The 21,282-nt window shown below is 37.4% G+C and overlaps 1 protein-coding gene across 3 annotated transcripts in view; it reads left to right on the top strand.

The window, feature by feature from the left end:
• The window catches only part of PTPRK (protein tyrosine phosphatase receptor type K), a 558,792-nt gene that overhangs the window by 205,264 nt on the left and 332,246 nt on the right, over window positions 1-21,282 (top strand). For all 3 annotated transcript variants that reach the window (XM_042987142.1, XM_042987141.1, XM_042987143.1), the window contains exon 3: window positions 1,885-2,156. In XM_042987142.1, the coding sequence (XP_042843076.1) occupies window positions 1,885-2,156 (272 nt within the window). The remainder of the gene's footprint in view (window positions 1-1,884; window positions 2,157-21,282) is intronic.

Here is a 21,282-nt window from a genome sequence, read left to right as displayed (position 1 = left end):
TCATATGTCACTGGGGAAAAAAAAAACAAAACTGATCTAGCATTGGAGAAGTAGGTCACATGTTTGTGAAGAAGCTGAAGCCCCAAAACATTAAATAACTTATCTAAGATCTCATGCCTGGTTTTAGTTAAAAGTGATTAGTAGTCTGCTCTGCTTATGGTGAGTCTGAAAGACATCTTGGCAGATCAGGCATGGACCTCAGAATGTGAGTATAACCAAGAATAGAAACATCCTGCTTATATAAATTGGGTTGGGATCCAGGATATCCTGTTCAAAAAAAAAAAAAAAAAAAAAAAGACATAATTTCTCCAAAAATATACATGACCAATTTATTCTGTTAATGTGCATGCAATCTGTGAGAATCAGGAAGAAAAATTAAAAGGATTTCCAGGTTATGAAAGAAAATGAAAACTGACAAAAATGTAGTGAAAGTAATGTCAGTTACTGTCACTAGCGTAAGCTTATTCCATACTTTGCCTGATAACTGATAGTGTCATCATGTGAAATCTTTACAAGAGTTCTGAACTCTAGAATGGCAATTGGTCAGATTTGAAATTTTGGTTTCTTAGATAGTAAAAAGTCCTCTTACCTACCATGATTTGAACTTGCTTTTGGAGTTAATTGAACTAGTTAGACTGGTAGTCAATGAGTATTTGGTGTGTTATGTAAAAATTACTGTATTTTAGGACAGGAAACAGGGTTGATTGGTCAGGAAGAAAGGTCCAAGTGTCTTCCTTTTAATACTGGATTCTGTAACACTACACCTAATATGTTCTGGTTAAAATGAAATCCTAGGGGAAAAATTATAATAACATTTGTGTTCTACCTGAAGTGTGACAAATAGGTATATTTCCATTTTGGTGATAGGTATAATTGTTAAAATCCACAGTGACATGAAAAAAAAAACTGGTGTTTTTTCTGCAGAGGTCCTTGGACTACTAGTAGTAGCAGCTGATGTATAAGACCCATTTTTATACTTAGTGCTAAGACTGTTTTTGAGGGGGGAACTGTGATGTTGGGGCTCCTTATGCCCTGTACCTCCCTGCTACAGACAACCAATAAACATTTATTAAATTAAAGGGAATGGACTTAGACTAGTATTTTCAAGCCAGGTTTCTTTCTGCTCTAGGGAGCATATGCAGGGACTATGGCAGAATTGGGGCCAAGAGCAATGGTGATTAGCTGAACGCTTGGTGGGCAAGGCTCCAAGTAGGCAAATCCACTATGTGTCGGATTCTCAGATCTAAACATTTGACATTTTCAACTTCTGTCCTCAGATTTACACTGCAAAGTATCCTTATTCCCTGAACTTAAGTTCAATGCGGTTAGTACGTTGCAAAAACCCCACTTTTATAAATGATGATCTGGGAATCTGCAATCAGAAGTGATTTTGTCTGCACTCTAAGTTAACCCATCTCTTTGCAATGGTGTTATGATAGGGAGAAGGAAGCCTGTACCCCCTATGTAAACCAGGCCAGTAAGGTATTCCTCTTGTTCGTTTGCTTGTTTAGTAATAAAAGATCTTTTTTAGTAAGACTGGAGACTTTTACGGTGGGATCTGGATTTGAATCAGGCTCTACCTAGTCTATTTGACTTTGATAAGCTACTAAATGTACCTCAGTTTAGTAATTTATGAACAGGCTGTTTCAAAGAGTAATGAACTAATGCATATTATGTACTTTGAACAATATCTGTTACTAAAAATTGAATTCACCTACTTACTTGTTTGATATCTTTCTATGGATCCATTCTGGAAGCCAGTCTTTCTGAATTAAATTTAATGCTCAAAATAGATTGGTATTATTTTTAGTATTTCTTCTGTTATTAGATATTCCCTTTTGCTTACATGTCTATTTAGCTTTATTATATGTAATGTCATTTCAGGTTCCTATATGATAGTGGACTCTTCAGATCATGACCCTGGAGAAAAAGCCCGACTTCAGCTGCCTACAATGAAGGAGAACGACACTCACTGTATTGATTTCAGTTACCTGTTATATAGCCAGAAGGGGTTGAATCCTGGCACTTTGAACATATTAGTTAGGGTGAATAAAGGACCTCTTGCCAATCCAATTTGGAATGTGACTGGATTCACGGGTAGAGATTGGCTTCGGGCTGAACTAGCAGTGAGCACCTTTTGGCCCAATGAATATCAGGTAATCATCTGACCTTTCCTGGTTTATGCTTTAATGTCATTGGCTCTCACTGTGTATGTAATACTTAGAGAAAAGCACTAGCTCATTGGAATAAGAGATGATCTCTTTCGCCCTCCTCTAGCCCTATTCTTGAGGAAATGTTGAAATACATTGGCACAAAACCTTCAAAGTAGAGAGAGCATTTCCACATACAGAAAAAAACGTAGTTTTAGTGTCAAAACGTGTTGGTTGTTTGGCAGTGAACTACTTATTAACGCATACTTCCATGTGTCTGTTCAGGAAGAAAAAGTCTTTTTGATTTGAGTGCACTTTTCAAACTGGATTGGTTTGCTGACTTCCTGACAACAACATTTAAGAAAATACATAAAATAGTGTTTCATGAATTATGTCATCTAAGGGGGAGGCGTTTTGAATAATTGTTTACATTTTTGTCAGTTACATGGAGTTTAAAAATAAGCAAACACAAAAAAGAAAAGTCCACATGTCTTTTTTTTTTCTGCCAGAAATACTTAATTTAATTATGATTAAACCAGGTAACAAATGATATCAATATCTACTTCATGTGTTGTGAGGCTGATTTTATATGGTTTAACAAAAAAAAAAGATCATTTACCAGTTTGGAGAGTTGTTCGGTAATCTTCTCCATTAGGTTCAGTAGATTTCCCCTACTTTTTGAAACATTGCCTTATGCCACCTTGTTTTTACTAAAGTAGAGTTTTAGTAAACCATTATGATAACCAAAAGAAATCCAAAGAGGATTTCTGCCTTTAAAAAAAAAAAAAAAAAAGAACAGGAGTGGCTTATTTTTATTTTTTTATTATTTTTACTTTTTAAAGTTTATTTTATTTTTGAGAGAGAGAAGGAGAAAGTGTGAGTGGGGGAGGGGCAGAGAGCAAGAGGGAGAGAGAGAATCCCAAGCAAGCTCCACAGGGTCATCATGGAGGCTGATGCGGGGCTCCTTCTCATCAATGGTGAGATCATAACCTGAAATCAAGAGTCAGACACTTAACCAACTAAACCACCCAGACGCCCTATTTTTATTAAACATTTTTTGTTTATTTTTATTTATTTTTTTGAGAGGTAGAGTGCGGGCACACACATGAGCAAGGAAGGGGCAGAGGGAAAAAGAGAGAATTGTAATCAGGCTCTACGCTTAGTGTGGAGCCCCATATAGAGCTCAGTCTCTCAATCTCAGGACTAGGAGATCATGACCTGAGCTGAAATCAGTAGTTAGACACTTAACTGACTGAGCAACCCAGGTGCCCTAGATTTCTGTTTTTATGAAAAAAGATGAAAAATTAAAATAGCACTCAGACTTCATTTTTGCAGCTAGCCATTATGGAAGCAGCACACCACCCAGCTGCGTGAGGGGCCCCACCAAGCTCCTTCCTAGCATCTTAGCATCAAGCCACCATATCTTTGAACTGTGTCTCTGAGCATCTGTTATTTATCTGAATTTATTTAGTGCATCTGTTAGCAAGATGTGTCCGAAGGTATCTGAAAAGGCTAAGAGATTATTTTTGGGTCTGGGAACACTCAAAATTTTTTCCATATAAATTAGTGGTAATGGCTTCTTCACTTTATCCTGTTTAGGTTTATGAAAAATTTCATGAGAACCCTATATTTTCAATAGCTGGGGAACCTGCCCCTGGATACAGAAAACCAACTCTTGAAAGTTTACTTTTATGTTAGGTCTTTAGATTTAAACTTCTAAACTTATAAGTTTAGATTTAAACTTATCTACATATAGATATACATATATACATATAGATAGATAGTATATTTTATTTTGATCCATGAGTCATTTATAAGCTAAGAACAGTTTCATTTCTGCTTTTTAAAAATGAACATTTTTGGGGCGCCTGGGTGGCGCAGTCGGTTAAGTGTCCGACTTCAGCCAGGTCACGATCTCGCGGTCCGTGAGTTCGAGCCCCACGTCGGGCTCTGGGCTGATGGCTCGGAGCCTGGAGCCTGTTTCCGATTCTGTGTCTCCCTCTCTCTCTGCCCCTCCCCCGTTCATGCTCTGTCTCTCTCTGTCCCAAAAATAAATAAAAAATGTTGAAAAAAAATTTTAAAATGAACATTTTTAAATTCAGGTTAAACATTCAGGTTAAACTTGTCTTTATTCTTGGGGGAGGGAACACAATACCTTGTTTTAATTGCTTTGTCGTGTGTTGATTTTTCTATTTTATTAAAAAGCCTCTTACTTCCTAGGTATGGTTCCACAGGTAAGGTTCTTTGTTCAAATTTATGTGTCAATTGGAATTTCAATGGATTTTCATCAGGTATTAGTTGATTCCATTATTCCTGAACTGAAGGATGTTGTTCTTTGGTCTAGGAGAGCTCTCTGCTTTTCCAGGGCCCATAGCTCTAGGAGGGCTGCATGTGGGAGGTGCATGGCTGAAAGTGTATGAAATTGATGCTAACTCACTAGCAGCAAGATCAGTGGGCTCATCTCTGATAACAGTGGGTCGTCATTGGCTGGGTCACCTTCACAACGCATTGTCATTACACTGACTTCACTAGAAACTGTCATTGGAGCTTAACACTGAAAAGAAAAAGCTGATTTAGCCAAATAGAACTGTCAACGGATTCAGCCTTCTTAAAATAAATTTAAGCCCAAATAACAAATTAGTGAAATTGTCAAAAATTTGGTTTCTGGAGTCAGCCAGCCTGTATTCAACAGTGTTTGCTATTTGCTATCTATATAGATTGTTCTCTAAGGAATCAAATTGTTAGTTATATCTTTAAAGGAAAACATAAAAGTGGATTTTGATAAATCCAACAAATAATATATCTAGGTATCATGCTAATGTTCCTTCACAACTGAGAAATAGTATACATATAATTACCTTTTCTTATTTTTTGCAAGATCTGCCTTTGAGTCATTGATACTGGTAACATTTTCTTATGGCACCATTTCTGCAAGGTTAATTTTAATGTGGAGTTACACAATCGAGAACTGGATGCTTCTTTTGTTCAGTCTTCTTTGCATGACAAAGCTCCTTAGGTTATTTTAAGCAAGCTATGCAAAAAGTGCCTGTGGAAGTTCCAGCCTGGCCAGTGAGATCTTTCTGGAGAGCTCTTGTCAGAGAAAAAGATTACTACATAACTTGGAACTTATAGGTAAACGCTTCTTTCTTGCAGATTGAAATTTGAGCAATAGATCACTACTTAAGTGATTATGTTTCTTCCACATCTGTTTTCCTTAACCTGCAAAACTTCACAATCAATGACAGCAAAAAACAGAGTAGAATAATTTTTATTCATGTGCTTAGTGCTCAATAAATTACTTGATTGATGATTTCATTGATTCTGTCATTTAGATACCTAGTTGTACCTGTACACTAGGTTATTAGAAACAACCAGCACAACGTAAACTCTTTATGTAGCATTTTTGCTATTAGGAAATAGCATGAAAAACTTTTGATTATTGCTTAACGTAGAATCTTTTTGGATTTTTAAAAATTAAAATGTAGCCATTGCATTGTGCTATGTTGCAAGCCTACCTACTTTTTAATTCTTAAAGAAACACTGCATATATATATTTTTTTCCCTAGACTCTAGATTGAGTAGAGTTATGATATGCATAGAAACTGTTCTTCCTCATTCCACAGTTTATTAAACTTCAATTTTACACTTTCCAGAACTTCTTAAAGAGGAAGTTTTTAACCTTCTGATTTTTAAAATTCCCTTTTCTTTTGTATTTCTAGTGGAGAATCCTATCTCTTATTGGCCTAATCCATCGCTATCTGATTATCCCTCCAATATACTCCTTATCATCAACTTCATCAATGACAATCAAAAAGAAAATTGCTCCAGAATGCTACTACCTTAATTAGTATAGGATAATATTTATATAAAAATCATACTCCTGGAAGTGAGGTAAAACAAACAAACAAAAAAACCTCTTTACAAGCTGGCCCTTCTCTTTTCCTTTTTTCTGTTGAAGTAAAAATCTGAAACAGACGTAGTATGTCTTCAGTGTGGTTTCCCCTTCCTAGAAATTCCATATTGCCAGACGCCTACATAGAAGATGCCTGAACAGGAGATTGATTATGCTGTGGGCTATTTAATAATGAGAAGATACCAGGTTTTAACCCTAAGAAACACGAACTCTTATTTGAGAAAGGAAAAATAAATTATACATATGAAATTATGAAATAAAGGTGAAATTATGAATTTTGGTTACCTCAAAGATCAGTATAGGCTCATAGACTTTGGAGCCAGTTCTTCCTGGGTGAATCTTGACTCTGTGCCTTAGCAGTTGTACAGCCTTAAATCTATTCCTTAATTTCTTTGGCTATGTTTCTTCTCTGAAACATGAGGATGACAACAATACCTATCTATTTATTGGGTTGCTGTATTAGGTGAGTGAATATATACAATATATATTATATATATAGGAAAGTGTCTGACACAGAGTATGTGTTTGCCAAAAGATAGATAAACATGATGGGTAAATGAAACATTTGTGAGCTCTACATTGGATTTCATATGTGCCCAGCATTTTCTTCTGTTTTGAAAGCATGCTCTTTTTCTTTTTCTTTTCCTTTTTCTTTTTCCTTTTCTTCTTTTTCTTTTTCTTTTTCTTTTCTCAAGACTTAATTTTTTTAAGAGAGGAAAGTACAGATATTTCTCCTATACCCCTTGTCCCCACACATGCCATAGCTTCCCCCATTCTCACCATCCCCCACCAGAATGGTACACTTACTTCAGTGGCTAAACCCATACTGACACGAAGTAATCACTCAAAGTCCATTGTTAATTTTATTTTAGGGTTCACTCCTGGTGCCATACATTCTAGGGGTTTAGACAAGTGTATAATGACATGTATCTGTCACTGTAGCATCATGCAGAGGATTTTCACTGCCCTAAGAATTCTCTGTGCTCTGCCGATTCATTCCTCCTCCTTAGTGTTATTCTTTTCATGTTTTGTTTTTATTAAAATGTCTACTTATTTGACAGCTTATTAACATGAGGTCACACCATGCTAACCCCTGGGGACATACAGGCAAAGTCCCTTTTCTCCGGAAGCTTACATTCTAGCTGGGGACTAGAGGAAATAAAAATGTAAATCAGATGTGGGGTCTGTCCTTAAGGGGCCTAGTCCAGATGGGAAATGTGAAATACACAGAGATAAAACTTGAGACAATATAGTATTTGCTAAATGACTTAAGAGAGATAAATGTAAAATATAGTGGGGAAAATGAAAACAACAGATAGGTTTGTTTCCAAAGTAATTTGAGACATAAATGGGACTTTAATCCAGACTTGTCTCTTGATTCCTGTATTTTTAGATTAGTATGCTTTTCACTGTACCACATTGTTTTTCTTAAACTGCAGTTATTTGGAGCCAACACTTTATATAGTGAAAGCGAACGGGCAAACATAATTTTGCTTATGATATAAGCATTGCAGTGATATACTCATATATAAGGAACTTTTTCTTACCTGTGTCTTCAGAGCAATAAATGTCTTTTCGGCTCAGTAAACTAATTATACAAAGTTTCATATTATATATTTTTTTAATTTGCTGTGGTTACAAGTTGCTAATTCTACCTATGTTTATAGGCCTCAACTGAGTGCTGTAAGATTTCAAATTGATCACTAAATAGAAGTGAAAAGAAGGAAAAAACACCCAAAACATTATGAGGCATTATCTCAGTGTTAAATTTCAACTGAAGATCAGCACACCTCTAAAAGTGTTATTTTTTCCAGTCTGGAAATCTGACCTGTCTTGTATGCATAAAATTCAGTTCTGCTCTGGGATTACATCCATTAGTTTCTTACTGAACAGTGAGGTTGTTACCAAATGAAGCAGACAGACATAACTTCCAACACTATTAGTGGAAACCTAATCTGCTGTTTTCCATTAACTGGGTGCACATCATTAATCACAAAAATGATGCGTGATGAAAACTACAGGGTTTGGTCAGAAATTGGAAAGTGATAATATAGCAGAATGTGTCTTTTTTTCTTCTTTTTCCTCCCTAATTCTCTGAGAAACAAACACTGAACTTTTGTATTGTAACCCATTTTCTTCTTAACATTTTCTGTTGGCTTGAAAAAAATGTAAGAACTGGACAGGCATGGGATTTTCTGTTTTTTTGCCTCCTTTTTAAAGCTTTATGTTAACATGTATTGTGCTGATATTTTGGCAATAGAATGATTGTTACACTCCAGAGATACTGCTGACTTTGGATCTAAGAAGATTAGGATTTAAACCAAGTGACTGTTTACTTAAATAAAAAGTCTCTAAAAGATTGATCTTTGGGGATGGGGCTGAAGTAGGAGCATGCTCATGAACCATCCATTCAAAGAGTGAGGAAAAGAGCTCTTGGAATGTTTCCAGTTTATACTAGTACTCATTCAACCATGTACAGTCCCACTGAAGAAAGAAGGGTGGCAAGATTTTTCTTTCCTAGATGTATTAGTTTGCTTGGCTGTCATCACAAAGTACTACAGACTGGGCGGCTTAAGCAACAGAAATTTATTTCTCTTATTCTGGGAAGTCTAAATATCAAGGTGCTGGCTTCTTTGGCTCTTGGTGAGAGCTCCCCTCCCGGCTTGTAGATGGCCACCTTCTCACTATGTCCTCACATGTTGGAAAGAGATAGATAGCTTTTCTTTCCCTTCCTGTAAAGGCACCAGTCCTATCAGATTAGGGTCCCTTATGACCTTATTTAACCTTAATTACCTCCCAAAAGCCCTATCTGTACAAATACAGTGACATTAAGGATTTGGGCTTCAACATGAAAGGGGGTTGGGGGAATGACACAATTAAGTCCATAGCATTAGATATGTATTACATCTAGAACCTCTTTATTTACAAGCATTATAAATGACCTGGCTTATCATCTTGTATAACAATATTGCTGATATTATCTAGTCAGTATTCACTCTCCTCTCTTTTTTTGCACATTGACAGGACTCTCTCCCACCTTACTTACTCTTCTATCTTCCTTTGCGGGAAGGAGTGGCCATATGACCCAGCTCTGACCAATGAGTTATGAGGCCAGTCTGCTGGGGATTTCTGGGAAAGAGGTCTGTTCCTGATTAAAAAAAAAGAAAAAGAGACATGTTATTGCATGAGAGTAGGCTGCATGGCCCTGCGTGTATCCTGCAACTGCGAGGAAGGAGATAAACTGAGGGTAACAGAACGAAGTATGGAAGGAGTCTGGATCCTACCTCAGGCAAAAATTAATGACAACAATAATACTAAAAATATAAACTATTTTTAAGCAACTTTTAGATGAATATTCTATGCAGCCAGAGTATCCTAATGTATCTTTCTTGAGCTTTATGTCAGTCCCACCTACAAAAATACCCTTTGTAGATAGCACATGTGAGACACATGGTAGAATGAAAAGTAACTGTGTCTATCTGTGAATGAAACAATTACTGTTTCTCAGTCCAGTTGTACAGAGAAGGCAAACCTATATACTTGACAATGTAAATAGGGCTGTAAGGCAATGAATCAATGACTGGAGGGAGTAGAAAGAAAGACAAGATCATTGTTGGGTGTGTACCATGTTTAAGACAGTAGGCTAGATAATTGTCATCTTTAAGTTTGACTTAATATTTGATCCAGTGCTAAACAAATGGTTCCTTACTTCATGCATGGACTAAGTTGCTGGTTACTTAGTGGTCAAAATTATTCCTCCTTTTCCTCTTTAGTAATTTAATCTTGCTATTAAAAGTTTGGACCTTAGCCATATCAGTGACTTCTGAATTTAGTCACAACTAGATAGGCTTATTCTAGTTATGGCAACAGTAATTGCCTGACACAGGCACTTTGGCTCATTTTTACACTGTCTGAATACCTTCTGTTTGATAGGCTATTAACAAAGAGGCCTTTTGCTGCTGATGTTTAATCTTAATGATTTCCTATTTGTTTCATTTAAAGTACTCCAAATGGGTTTGGAAAAAAAACCTCCCACGTTATTATAGTCATTGTTTTCATAAAACTTATAAGCCTGTGAGGATGATTTCTCCCTGTGTCCTGGTGGTGATTTGCTTTTATTATAAAATGTCTGCTTTACTTTTCCTTTAGATCCTGTATTGATTCATTGATGAAACTTACAGTTTGTAAATAAATGTAAACAAATGAAGAGAGTCCTGAATGTTTACACAATAATTACCACAAATACATGACAGAAGTCTCTTGTTGTTCTACTAAATCATACGTGTTTTTTTTGTTTTTGTTTGTTTGTTTGTTTGAGTAGCACGAGCTGTCAAGTGCCCCTTCACTAATTCTTTTGAGAACGATTTCCATGAAATTAATTCACTTCTCTTTTAATAGAGGATTGAAAACATAATGAGCAGTAAGGAGAGTTGGGCAGTGTTTGTTCAATTTATGACTTTTTGTTTTTTTAGGAGTTTGTTTTATCCAAGGGGACTGGGGAGGACAGATGCTTTGAAGAGCAGAAGGGATGCCAGCTCTTTGCTGGCTCGTTCACCTGCGTTCAGCCCAGATTGTTGAGTCTGAATTAACGTGTTTCTGCTTCCTTGTTTTCCGTACCTCTTTATTAATTATTTAGCCTACATTTAATGGGCTCATCTTCATGTACCAAGATTAAAGAAAATCCTGCCCCTGTAGTGGGGCAGGATTCCTACCTAAACACAGAAAATGCAAGTTTTTCCTTCTAATCCGTTTAATGATGTTTCTGACAGTGCTGTACCATTTATTAACACACATCATGTATAAGAAAAGTATACACAACAATTTAAATTCCATTCTTTCTTCATTTATTTGGTCTGCTGACTTTGATAGTTAATTGGATTTTTTTTTTTTTTTTTGGGCTTTCAAGTTCCTGTACAACTTGAATTTTTGTGTGACCTCTTTGTCCATTTCCATTTCCATTTCAAAGACAGTTTTTTTTTTTTTTGAACTTCGTGGAGTATGTGAACAAAATAATGGCTCTTCACAGGAAAAACAAAACGGAGTGACATTATTTTTTTTAATGTTTATTTATTTTTGAGAGACAGAGAGACAGAATGTGAACAGAGGAGGGGCAGAGAGAGAGGGAGACACAGAAACCAAAGCAGGCTCCAGGCTCTGATCTGTCAGCACAGAGCCCAACGTGGGGCTCAAACTCACAAACTGTGAAATCATGACTTAAGCTGAAGTCTGACACTTAACCGACTGAGCCACTGAGGAGCCCGATGCCATTGTTTTTATTTAAAATTTAACTTTTATGCTGTGGAGATTTGTTTCAATTTTTTGAACATAATGGAACAATAAAAAGATATAATTATCTATTTTATCTTATTTTATTTTGAGAGAGAGAGCACAAACAGTGGAGGGGCAGAGAGAGAGAGAGAGAGAGAGAGAGAGAGAGAGAGAGAGAATATCCCAAGCAGGCTCCATGCTCTCAACGCAAAGCTGGGTACAGGGCTCAATCCTACCAATGCAAGATCATGACCTGAGCTGAAATCAAGAGTCAGATGCTTAACTGACTGTGCCACCCAGGTGCTCCTGATTATCTATTTTAGTATAAGTTTTTCAATCGAGAAGTGTGGTAGGAAGGAAAGATAGGGGAAATGTCAGGCATCGTTATAGTTTGTATCTATCTTACTATTCTTTTAGATAATTTTTTTTCAAAGTTAATACTTAGTTTATTTAAAAGAAAATTTATAAACTTTTTTTTTACAACTCTTGCATATATAAGCCAGTGTTTTTTTTTTTCTAAACTTATCATTTTGATTAAACCAGTTCCAGGCTCTTTCTAGCCTCATTCAACAACAAAACTACCATTCCTCAAATTATAAAACCCAGACTACATTATTAATTCAGTTTGCTGCCCCTGTTGTAGTCTCCACTAAGTGAGATTTTGCTGTTGTTTTCTCATAAATTTGCTTTGTCTTGCAGACCAGTTTCCTAACTCATCATTTAGATAATATTATATAAAATCTATTCCAGTGTTACTAATACAGGTTGAAATGTAAAGGGAAACAAACTTTGGGTACTGTAAATTAAAATATCCACTTACGTAATCTGGTAGAAAATTTATGATTAATTTTAGTTGTTTTCATTTTCAAAAGGTGTTTTTAAAACTGTCATTATCAAACTAGCTGCTACATGTTATCTCTGCATTTAGTTATATAAATAACCATTGCATACTATACTGGGATTCCCTGATGAGATTTAGATTCTTATAATACTTTGAATGATCTTTTAAAAAAATCATTCCGCTCAGCAGTAAATTCTTCTGGAAGCAGTAAATCAATTCTCATTTTGTGTTTAAAAATAAGGTCTAAAGTAATAAATTTATACTAGGTAATAATTCAATAAAATAATAAAGAATGGAAAATTTCTAGCACCTAGAGATGAAAGTTTAGTTCAACTTACACCATCTTTATATCCTGATGTTTTGCAACAATAGCACAAATATAATATTTGGAAATAGATACAGTGATTCTTTGGGTTAATATTTATTAAGAAACACTTTTGGTTTGGTTGTGAATTTTGGTGACATAAAGCTTACAAAGGGATGAAGTCCATTTAGCTCCAGAAATTCCAGGGTGAATTTCTTTGTTGTTGTTGTTGCTTATTTTTTGATTGCTCTTCATCTTCTTTTTCTTTCCTGCTTTCCCCCCTTTCTTGTGGTGGAGGGGGGATTGTCAGAACAATAAACACATAATCAAATAATTTTGTTTATTGAATATATCGATTACATTAGGTACTGTGACTTGCTGCATGAGAATTAAGTCTTATTTTTTTATGTTCCTATAATATAGAGTGCAGGCCATTTGATATATTGGATAAGGGTTTAAATTAGATGTCATTTGGCCTTTGTTCAGTTCCACATCCCATAGTCAGCACCTCCATGCTTCTTGAATGACTGTTTTGTGTGACTATTTCCCTGCAATAGGGGAAAATAACTAGTCTACTCCTTATACATGTGTTTGATGAGGTTCAAAGGGTGTAATGAAAGCTGCAAAGTGGTCTATTGAAAGCTCATATTTACAAGTGAAAGATACCAACTAAAGCTGGCAAAATAAAAAAGACACAGTATTGAAAAGATTTGGGATTCTCTCACAGCATAAGGGAAGTGGACTATCGAAGGCTGAAGAAGATTAGAACTCAGAGTAACCCTGGGGACAACAACTTTGACTTTCTCTGTGAAGGTCAGCTGTGAACAACTCACTTATCTATCAGTTTGACAAGTATTTACTAAGTAACCTAATCTGTGCCAGGCACTATTCTGGCTGCTGAGCACATACAGTGCTGAACTCTCAAATTTCCTGTTCTCCAAGAATTCCAGTCTTGGGATGAGAGGAGGGTGGGGAGAATACATAAATAAATAAATGAGAAATAGACTAGAATGCAAGAAGCACTATGCAGATAATTAGAATAATATGAGAGTTACCATCTTGGAAACCACCTTGGATCAGGTGGTTCAGGAAGAACTAGTTGTTTGAGAAGGTGACCTTTACCTGGAGATCGGAATGGCAAAAAGGACCTAGGTGCACAAAGATCAGGAAAAAAAAAAATGTGTTAGAGACAGAGAAAACAGCTAAACAAAGCCTCTAAATCTAGAAGGAGATTGGCATGGTGGAGGGACAGAGACCAGCATAGGGGTCAAAGGTGTTCTTTTTATTAATTTTTAATTATTTTTAAACATTTTTTTAAAGTTTATGTATTTATTTTGAGAGAGAGAGAGACAGACAGACAGTGTGAGTGAGCGAGGGGCAGAAAGAGAGGGAGACAATGAGAATCCCAAGCAGGCTCACAGAGCCCCACGTGGGGCTTGAACTCATGAAACTCTGAGATCATGACCTGAGCTGAAATCAAGAATTGGACATGCAGTCGACTGAGCCACCCTGGCGCCCCCAAAGGGGTCTTTTTTTTTTTTTCAATGTTTTTTATTTATTTTTGGGACAGAGAGAGAGACAGACCATGAACGGGGGAGGGGCAGAGAGAGAGGGAGACACAGAATCGGAAACAGGCTCCAGGCTCCGAGCCATCAGCCCAGAGCCTGACGCGGGGCTCGAACTCACGGACTGCGAGATCGTGACCTGGCTGAAGTCGGACGCTTAACCGACTGCGCCATCCAGGCGCCCCCAAAGGGGTCTTTTTTAAAGATGAGATGGAGAGTTTCTTCTAGTTATGTGAAGGTTTGTAATCCAAGGGAAAGGGTCTGAACACTTTTTGAAGATTGTCATCAAGGGATCCTACTTACTCATTTTGAGTGTCATGTTATCCATGTTCCAAATGTACATTCCTCTTTCGTGTTTTCAGCGTTTACTCTCCAGTCACAGCTCTGGTTGTTTTCCCTCTTGATCATGGTAACATTTTCCTGACTCTTTTATAAATCAGTTACTTTTCTTGGGATACTAATTTGCGGGTACTGCATTCCTCAGACTTTGAAAGTCAAAATCATTAGCCTTCATTTGAGGTCCTTCATAATTTAGCTTCAGTCAACTGCTTCATTCTCTCTACCATTATATATATATGTTTGGCACCATCTGCTTCAGTGAACTGCAAACTGCTTTAGCTGTGCTTTGGACGATTTGGGTGCACGCACATGTGCATGCAGGTGTGTGTGTGTGTGTGTGTGTGTGTGTGAATTTGCACACAATTTATCTACCTTCTGAAAAGCCTTTGTTTCTTCCTTTCCCTTGCTACCTTGAAGCCTTTGCTAGATACTTCAGTTCTCCTCAGATCTGTGTTACTTCCCTTGCTAATTAGACATTTAGCCTGTAATATTTCAGATAGTTTTGTGTCCTGTGCCTCCAAGTCGACTACAGATCCTCTCTAAAAGGAAACTGGGTATACCATAAGGACAGTATAATATTTACATGGTGCTTTGTACTTCATAAAGCAGTTTGACAAATTAAAAAAAAATCAGCCTCACAATAACATGAGGTCCCTAGGAAAAGTATAACGATTTTTATTTTAGTGATAAGACTGAGGGATAATGTAAGTGGCTTGTTTAAGGTCACGTTGCTAGCTAGAATTGACTTAGGTCGCTTAAAGATAAATTCTAGTGTCTCTCTAGTGTGCCAGGCTATTTGTTTATTGATACTGACTTTCCAATCTTGGTGTCAAAAGAAAATTAGATTTGGTGATGAAATACTAAGTGATGGGATAAGAGTAGGTTTGTAATTTTTTCACTTTCATGCAGTTTTTCAGCATTTTCTTAATATTATTTGCTAATATGTTTTTTGTAAGTTTTTTTTTAAGTTTATTTATTTTGAGAGAGAGAGAGAGCAAGCATTGGAGGGGCAGAGAGAGAGGGATACAGGGAATCCCAAGCAGGCTCCACACTGTCAGTGCAGAGACCAGAGTTCAAACTTAGGAACCGCCAGATCATGACCTGAGCCAAAACCAAGAGTTGGATGCTTAACTGACTGTGAGCCCTCGTTCTCTGATATTGCTTTTACAAAATAAATGTTTCTATGGTTTGTCTGTCTAAGAATTGATTGGATGAAGTAAGCTTCATGCTTAAGGGGCAACTCAGAACTTTGGTGGACTGGATTTCAATTCATTTTCACAACCAACTAAGTATTTATTGAGTTGTTACTACATGCTTCGCACAAGTCTAAATTTGGGGAGAAAACAAATAAGTAGGAAAACAATTTCATACTTTTGTTTAGGGAATATAAAGTTCACCAAGGAGATTGTCCATGGGTGTATAAGTTTTTGTGGTAGGTGATGATTAAATGAGAATTTGTTACACAATTATTTCTAAATTTATATATGTTTGGAAATACTGTAATATAATAATAGGAAAAATCAAGTCTTCTGAAGGAGATGAAACATCCATATCAGCTGTCTTGTCTTGTTATTTAGTTAAATGTCCAATGGAGTGACAAAAACGATACCATTAATGGAACTCTAAGAAAGAAGCAACACATGTGGCCTGTGGTCAGATAGAAACGGGGCTGGATCTGGGGAAACAAAGGCAGGAGTAAAAGGGGGTTTAGGTTTCCCAGTTATAAGGCATAGGTAGGGCCCTCAGCTTTTTAGAAATGAGAATGATCCTACTGTGTGAGAGGACAGCCACACTGGTCTGGCTGAAGTCAGGGTTTTGAAATTGGGAAGGTTGATAGATTACGTTGACTAGGCTGGATCCTAATATTGAGGGGTTTTCAAATCCAGGTCAAGGGATTTGTTTGTTTATTTTGATTCCTAACTGCATGTGGCCTACTCTGAAGAGTCTAATTAAGAGAACAGTGTGAGGGCCGTCATGATTTTTTAAAGTCATTCTTTTAAGACTGACCTGAGCAGGTGAAAGGTGGGCCTTGATTTTGCATTTGCCGACCCTCCTCATACTCCACTATCCAAGCCCCATCTGTCCAAACTAGAGACACTTGAAGTTGTGACGTTCGACAAGTTGGATGATGACCTGTGGGGGGCAAGGCATACTTTCGTTACTTAGTTCCCTTTCTGGTAGGGAGAGATTTATTTGTTATGAAAGGTATTCAGGTTTTGGCAGACAGACTCGCATGAGAAAAAAAAAAAGTCTATTCAAGGATTCTGCCTTTGTCAACAGAATTGCTAAATTTTATTCATTTAAGCTTATTCTTTCTGCTGGGATCGCTGGGGAGCTTTCCCTTATTATAAAGGATGAAGGATGTCCAGATGATGCTCTTCTCCTCCATCTGCCTGTTAAGTCCTTAATCTCCTACACCTGGGTGGCTTCTAATCCTTTATTTGCTCTATGTACCAGTGGTTCCAAGTTCTGTGTCACGTGCGCCAAGTAAGTTTCCTCTGCCATAAAAGGGCACACTGTGCCCCAACATCTGGAAAATAAAGTGACTTGTTCACAAATGGACTTGCCAGTTTTAATGCATCCCAGTTAGTGAATGGCATTCACTCACTATACAGCCAGCAGTGCCCTATTGGTTGGCAGCGGGAAGCTCCTTGTTCATGTTGAGAGTTCCTTTTGCTGGGTTCCTAGCCTCTCAGAATTGTCAGCGTGCTGCCTTTGTGATGCTGCAAAGGGTCCTTTCTTCTTTTCTCATTGCCATTTACTTCTCAGTTTGGAGCCAGTTGAGTTTAGTCATGGGCCTGTCTTGTAAGGTGCAAAGGCTTGAAATGAGTTGGGTTTTGATCTTTCTTAGGGTTCTTTTTGGGAAAGAGTCAAGCAAAGAATGCAGGAGGCAAAGTTATCCATGGTTTCTTAGTTATCACTGTCCTAGCTACAATTCAGTGAGATGCCTTGTGAAGAGGTTATGCCCTGCATTGAATTTCAGCCTTGAACCTCACGTAGTTCAGAGAGTGTTCAGTCATGTAAATCTTTCTAGCAAATCATCTCTATACTCAGTGGGATCATGTGTATCTATCAGCTACCTTAAGGAATAATTGGGAATCAGAAAGAAAGGCACAATCCACTTCCTGTGTTCTCCAAGTCAAAGCTTGGAGAGGTTATCAATAACTACTAACTTAGTAAAGCATGGTGTCTGTTAGGCCAAGACAGGTCATAGCTCACTAAGCTTAAAAAAAGAAAGAAAGGAAAGAAAAAGGCTGTTCATTTTTTTTCTTTTAGTACCTTTGTATCTCTGATTAGCCCTCATATAAATGGATGACTTTGGTTTGTAGAAGCAGAGACTGGAACTTTTTATTTTATTATTTTTTTTAATCCTATAACCACTACTAGAAAGACAGAGGATAAAGGAGATTACATAAACTTAAGTGTGTAATCAGATTGCCTGGAGGGAGTGAACTGGTATTACTCTGAGAATGGGAAACTGTCTCTTAAAATGGTGTTTATTAACTTTGAGAAGAAGAAGAAATAAAAAAAAATGTGAATATTTTAATTTGGAGGGAATCATTTGGAAAATATGCATTAGAAAGACATTAGTGCTTTTTATCGAAATCAGACCACATAAAAATGCTTTAGTTCCTAAGTATTATTACTACAGTTCTCTTCTTCAGCAATACAAAGTAGTTAGGCCTATAAAAAATTAACCACAGCTTCTGATGTAACAGATTTTGGAGGTAGTAATTCTACTGAGAGGAAATCCAAGCTGTTTTATGGAGCAGCCCCCATATCCTGATATGGCCGTTGCTTTGCATAGGGTCCAAACCTTGCTTATACTTCAGGACTGGGACACCTGGTCTCAGTCCCATGCTGTCTGGTTGGTTCCCAAAATCTTCTGACTCCTCCTAGAATCTGGATTCCTCTATCCGTCTCTGCCTCTGCCTTGCCCAAGGAGGCCCCATTTACACCTACCATCCCTTCCCCAAGGGGAACAATGCTCCTTCTTAGGAGAGTTTTGTCCTTGGACTAGGGGCTAGGAGAATTGGGGAGTGGGAGGGGCGATGCCTCTGGCATACCCTTAAAGACCTTTTAAAAAAGTCTAGTGAGTGCTCAGTTGGATTAGACTTCATGGGGAGTTAAAATGGAATGAAAGAAATGAACTCCTGTAACTAATAAGCAGTTCTGCAGCAGAGTTAGGATATATACCCTAGTGACTATTTTCTGACTGTTGAGTGAGCCATTTAACAGGCAATGGCAACCTTATGATTTTTAATGTCTAAGACTATACTATTATCTGTATACAAGTGGCGTATATTCTCTACAGTTATCTCCTTTCTCCTGCGCCTTTGATTTCCATCTTCCAGCCCAACTCAACATATACAATGTGCTCATCATTCTTGCCTACCTCTCTTCCTGCAAATGTAAAGTTTTATCCAGCAGAAAAAAATTGTTCTGTGTTTCCATGCACATCTGTTCTTCATAGCCAAACTTCATGAGAGGGCAGTTTTTACTTACTGCCTCTAGTTTCTCTCACAGTTGTTCTCTTCTGCCCAATAGCCTGATACCCCACAGATTGATTGTTATCCCTTTCATGCATCTGAGAATTACTGTCTCAGGGTAATGAGACTCCTCTAACTTTTTCCAAGTCCTTATTCTCTTTGACTTCTGTGTAACATTGACATTACCAGACCCTCTCTTTCTTTCTTAGATCTACAAACCTGTATCGTACTTTTATTAAAACAAACAAGCAAACAAAAAAAAACCCACTTCTCTGACCATTTTTTTTCTTTTTTTCTGGTCTTTCTCATTCGGAGTATTAGTATTATAAATATTTATTTTTGTATGAAATAAAGGAAATTTTTAATAAATAATGAATACAAAATAAAACTATAAAGATAGATTGGGGCCGCCTGGGTGGCTCAGTTGATTAAGCGTCCAACTCTTGGTTTTTGGCTCAGGTCATGGTCTCATGATTCATGAGATGGAGCCTCCATGTTGGGCTCTGTGCTGACAGTGTGCAGGCTGCTTGGGAATCTCTCTCCCTCTCTCTCCGCCCTTCCCCTGCTTTCTCTCTCTCTCTCTCTCTCTCTCTCTCTCTCTCTCTCTCTCTCAAAATAAATAAACTTTAATAAATATATAAAGATGTATAAAATTGTATATAAAATATACATAATAGGAAATGTTTCTATCAATGTATCACTATTCACAACATGTAAAGAACAATGAAAATAAACATACATGTACCAGTGCAACAACTAAACTAATATCACCAGGATTCCCTGAGAGTCCCTTTTTATTAAAACCTTCCTCCTATCGCAAGGAAAACATTATTCTGATTTTTGTAGTCATCACTTTCTTACTTTTCCCATACCTTACTTAAATATTTTGTCAACTTTTACATGTTTTTGAAATACACAAATGCTAGTTATCACGTTTTGTGCATTTTTTGGCCCCTTGGTCCATCCCCACCCACACCCACTGACTAATTCTTTTTCACTGCTGTATGATAGGTTGGAACACGCTGAAACTAATGATGCAGTCTTCTGCCTATGGATGTTTGTGTTGTTCCTGGGTTTTCTAACCGTTATATTGAAAAACGATATTGTACAGGGGCACCTGGGTGGCTCAGTCGGTATAGCATCTCACTTTGGCTCAGGTCATGAACTCGTGGTTTGTGGATTCGAGCCCCACATCAGGCTCTGTGCTGACATCTTAGAGCCTGGAGCCTGCTTCGGGTTCTGTGTCTCCCTCTCTCTCTGCCCCTCCCCTGCTCATACTCTGTCACTCTGTCTCAAAAATAAACAAACATTAAAAATAAATAAATAAATAAATGGGTTTCCCTGGTGGCTCAGTCGGTTGAGCGGCCGACTTCGGCTCAGGTCGTGATCTCGCGGTCTGTGAGTTCGAGCCCCACGTCGGGCTCTGTACTGACAGCTCAGAGCCTGGAGCCTGTTTCGGATTCTGTGTCTCCCTCTCTCTGACCCTCCCCCGTTCATGCTCTGTCTCTCTCTGTCTCAAAAATGAATAAACGTTAATTTTTTTTTTTTTTTTTTAAAGAAACCCTTCCTACTCTGAGGTTATTTTGTTCTATAATTCTTCTCTAAAAGTATATGGGGCACGTGGCTGGCTCAGTCGGGAGAGCACTCGACTCTTGATCTTGGGGTTGTAAGTTAGAGCCCCATGTTGGGTGTAGAGATTACTTAAAAATAAAATCTTTAAAACAAAGTATAATGATCTACCTTTCAAATTTAAGTAAATAGTTTCGGAAATGATTTTATGTATGATGTGAAATAGGGCTTTTTATAATAATCTTTTTTAGCACTAGGCTCATGCACGTGGTTTTCCCTCCCTCCCACTCTGACCCCTTCTCTCTCTGTTATGTATGTGTGTGTGTATTTAAAATGCATTTGCATTTTGTGTTTCTATATGTATTTTTTTCTTCGGAGCTCTGAGCCCTCTAGTTTCTAACTGCCTGCTAGAAATCTTCATGTTGATGTATATCACCTTAACCTCACCTCTAAAATAGAATTCCCACCCTTTTCCAGTGCTCACCCCCATATCTAACTAGTTGCTGAGTCTTTTAAATACTTCATTTGAACTGAGTTTTTGACTGTTTCTGTTACTGCTAAAACCCCTTTCATACCGTGTGACCTAGTCCTCAGACCTCTATTTTTCGCACACTGACACCATATGACTATTCATCTTTCTAGAGTATAACTTTGATTCTCTCATAGTAAAATACATTTATTAATTCCTCATTATTCTCATGCTAAACTGTCTCCTCTCTGATGCTGACCAGTTCTTATGTCTGTCCTCAACTCTGTGTTCCTTTATCTTTTACTGGAAAATCTCTCTTCTAAATTGGTTTCTCTTTAAATTGACTTGTGCTTTTTGTTTCTATTTATTCATTC

Source organism: Panthera tigris, chromosome B2 (genome assembly GCF_018350195.1).
Source record: "Panthera tigris isolate Pti1 chromosome B2, P.tigris_Pti1_mat1.1, whole genome shotgun sequence".
NCBI lineage: Eukaryota > Metazoa > Chordata > Mammalia > Carnivora > Felidae > Panthera > Panthera tigris.
This window is presented reverse-complemented; position numbering and strand designations above follow the sequence as displayed.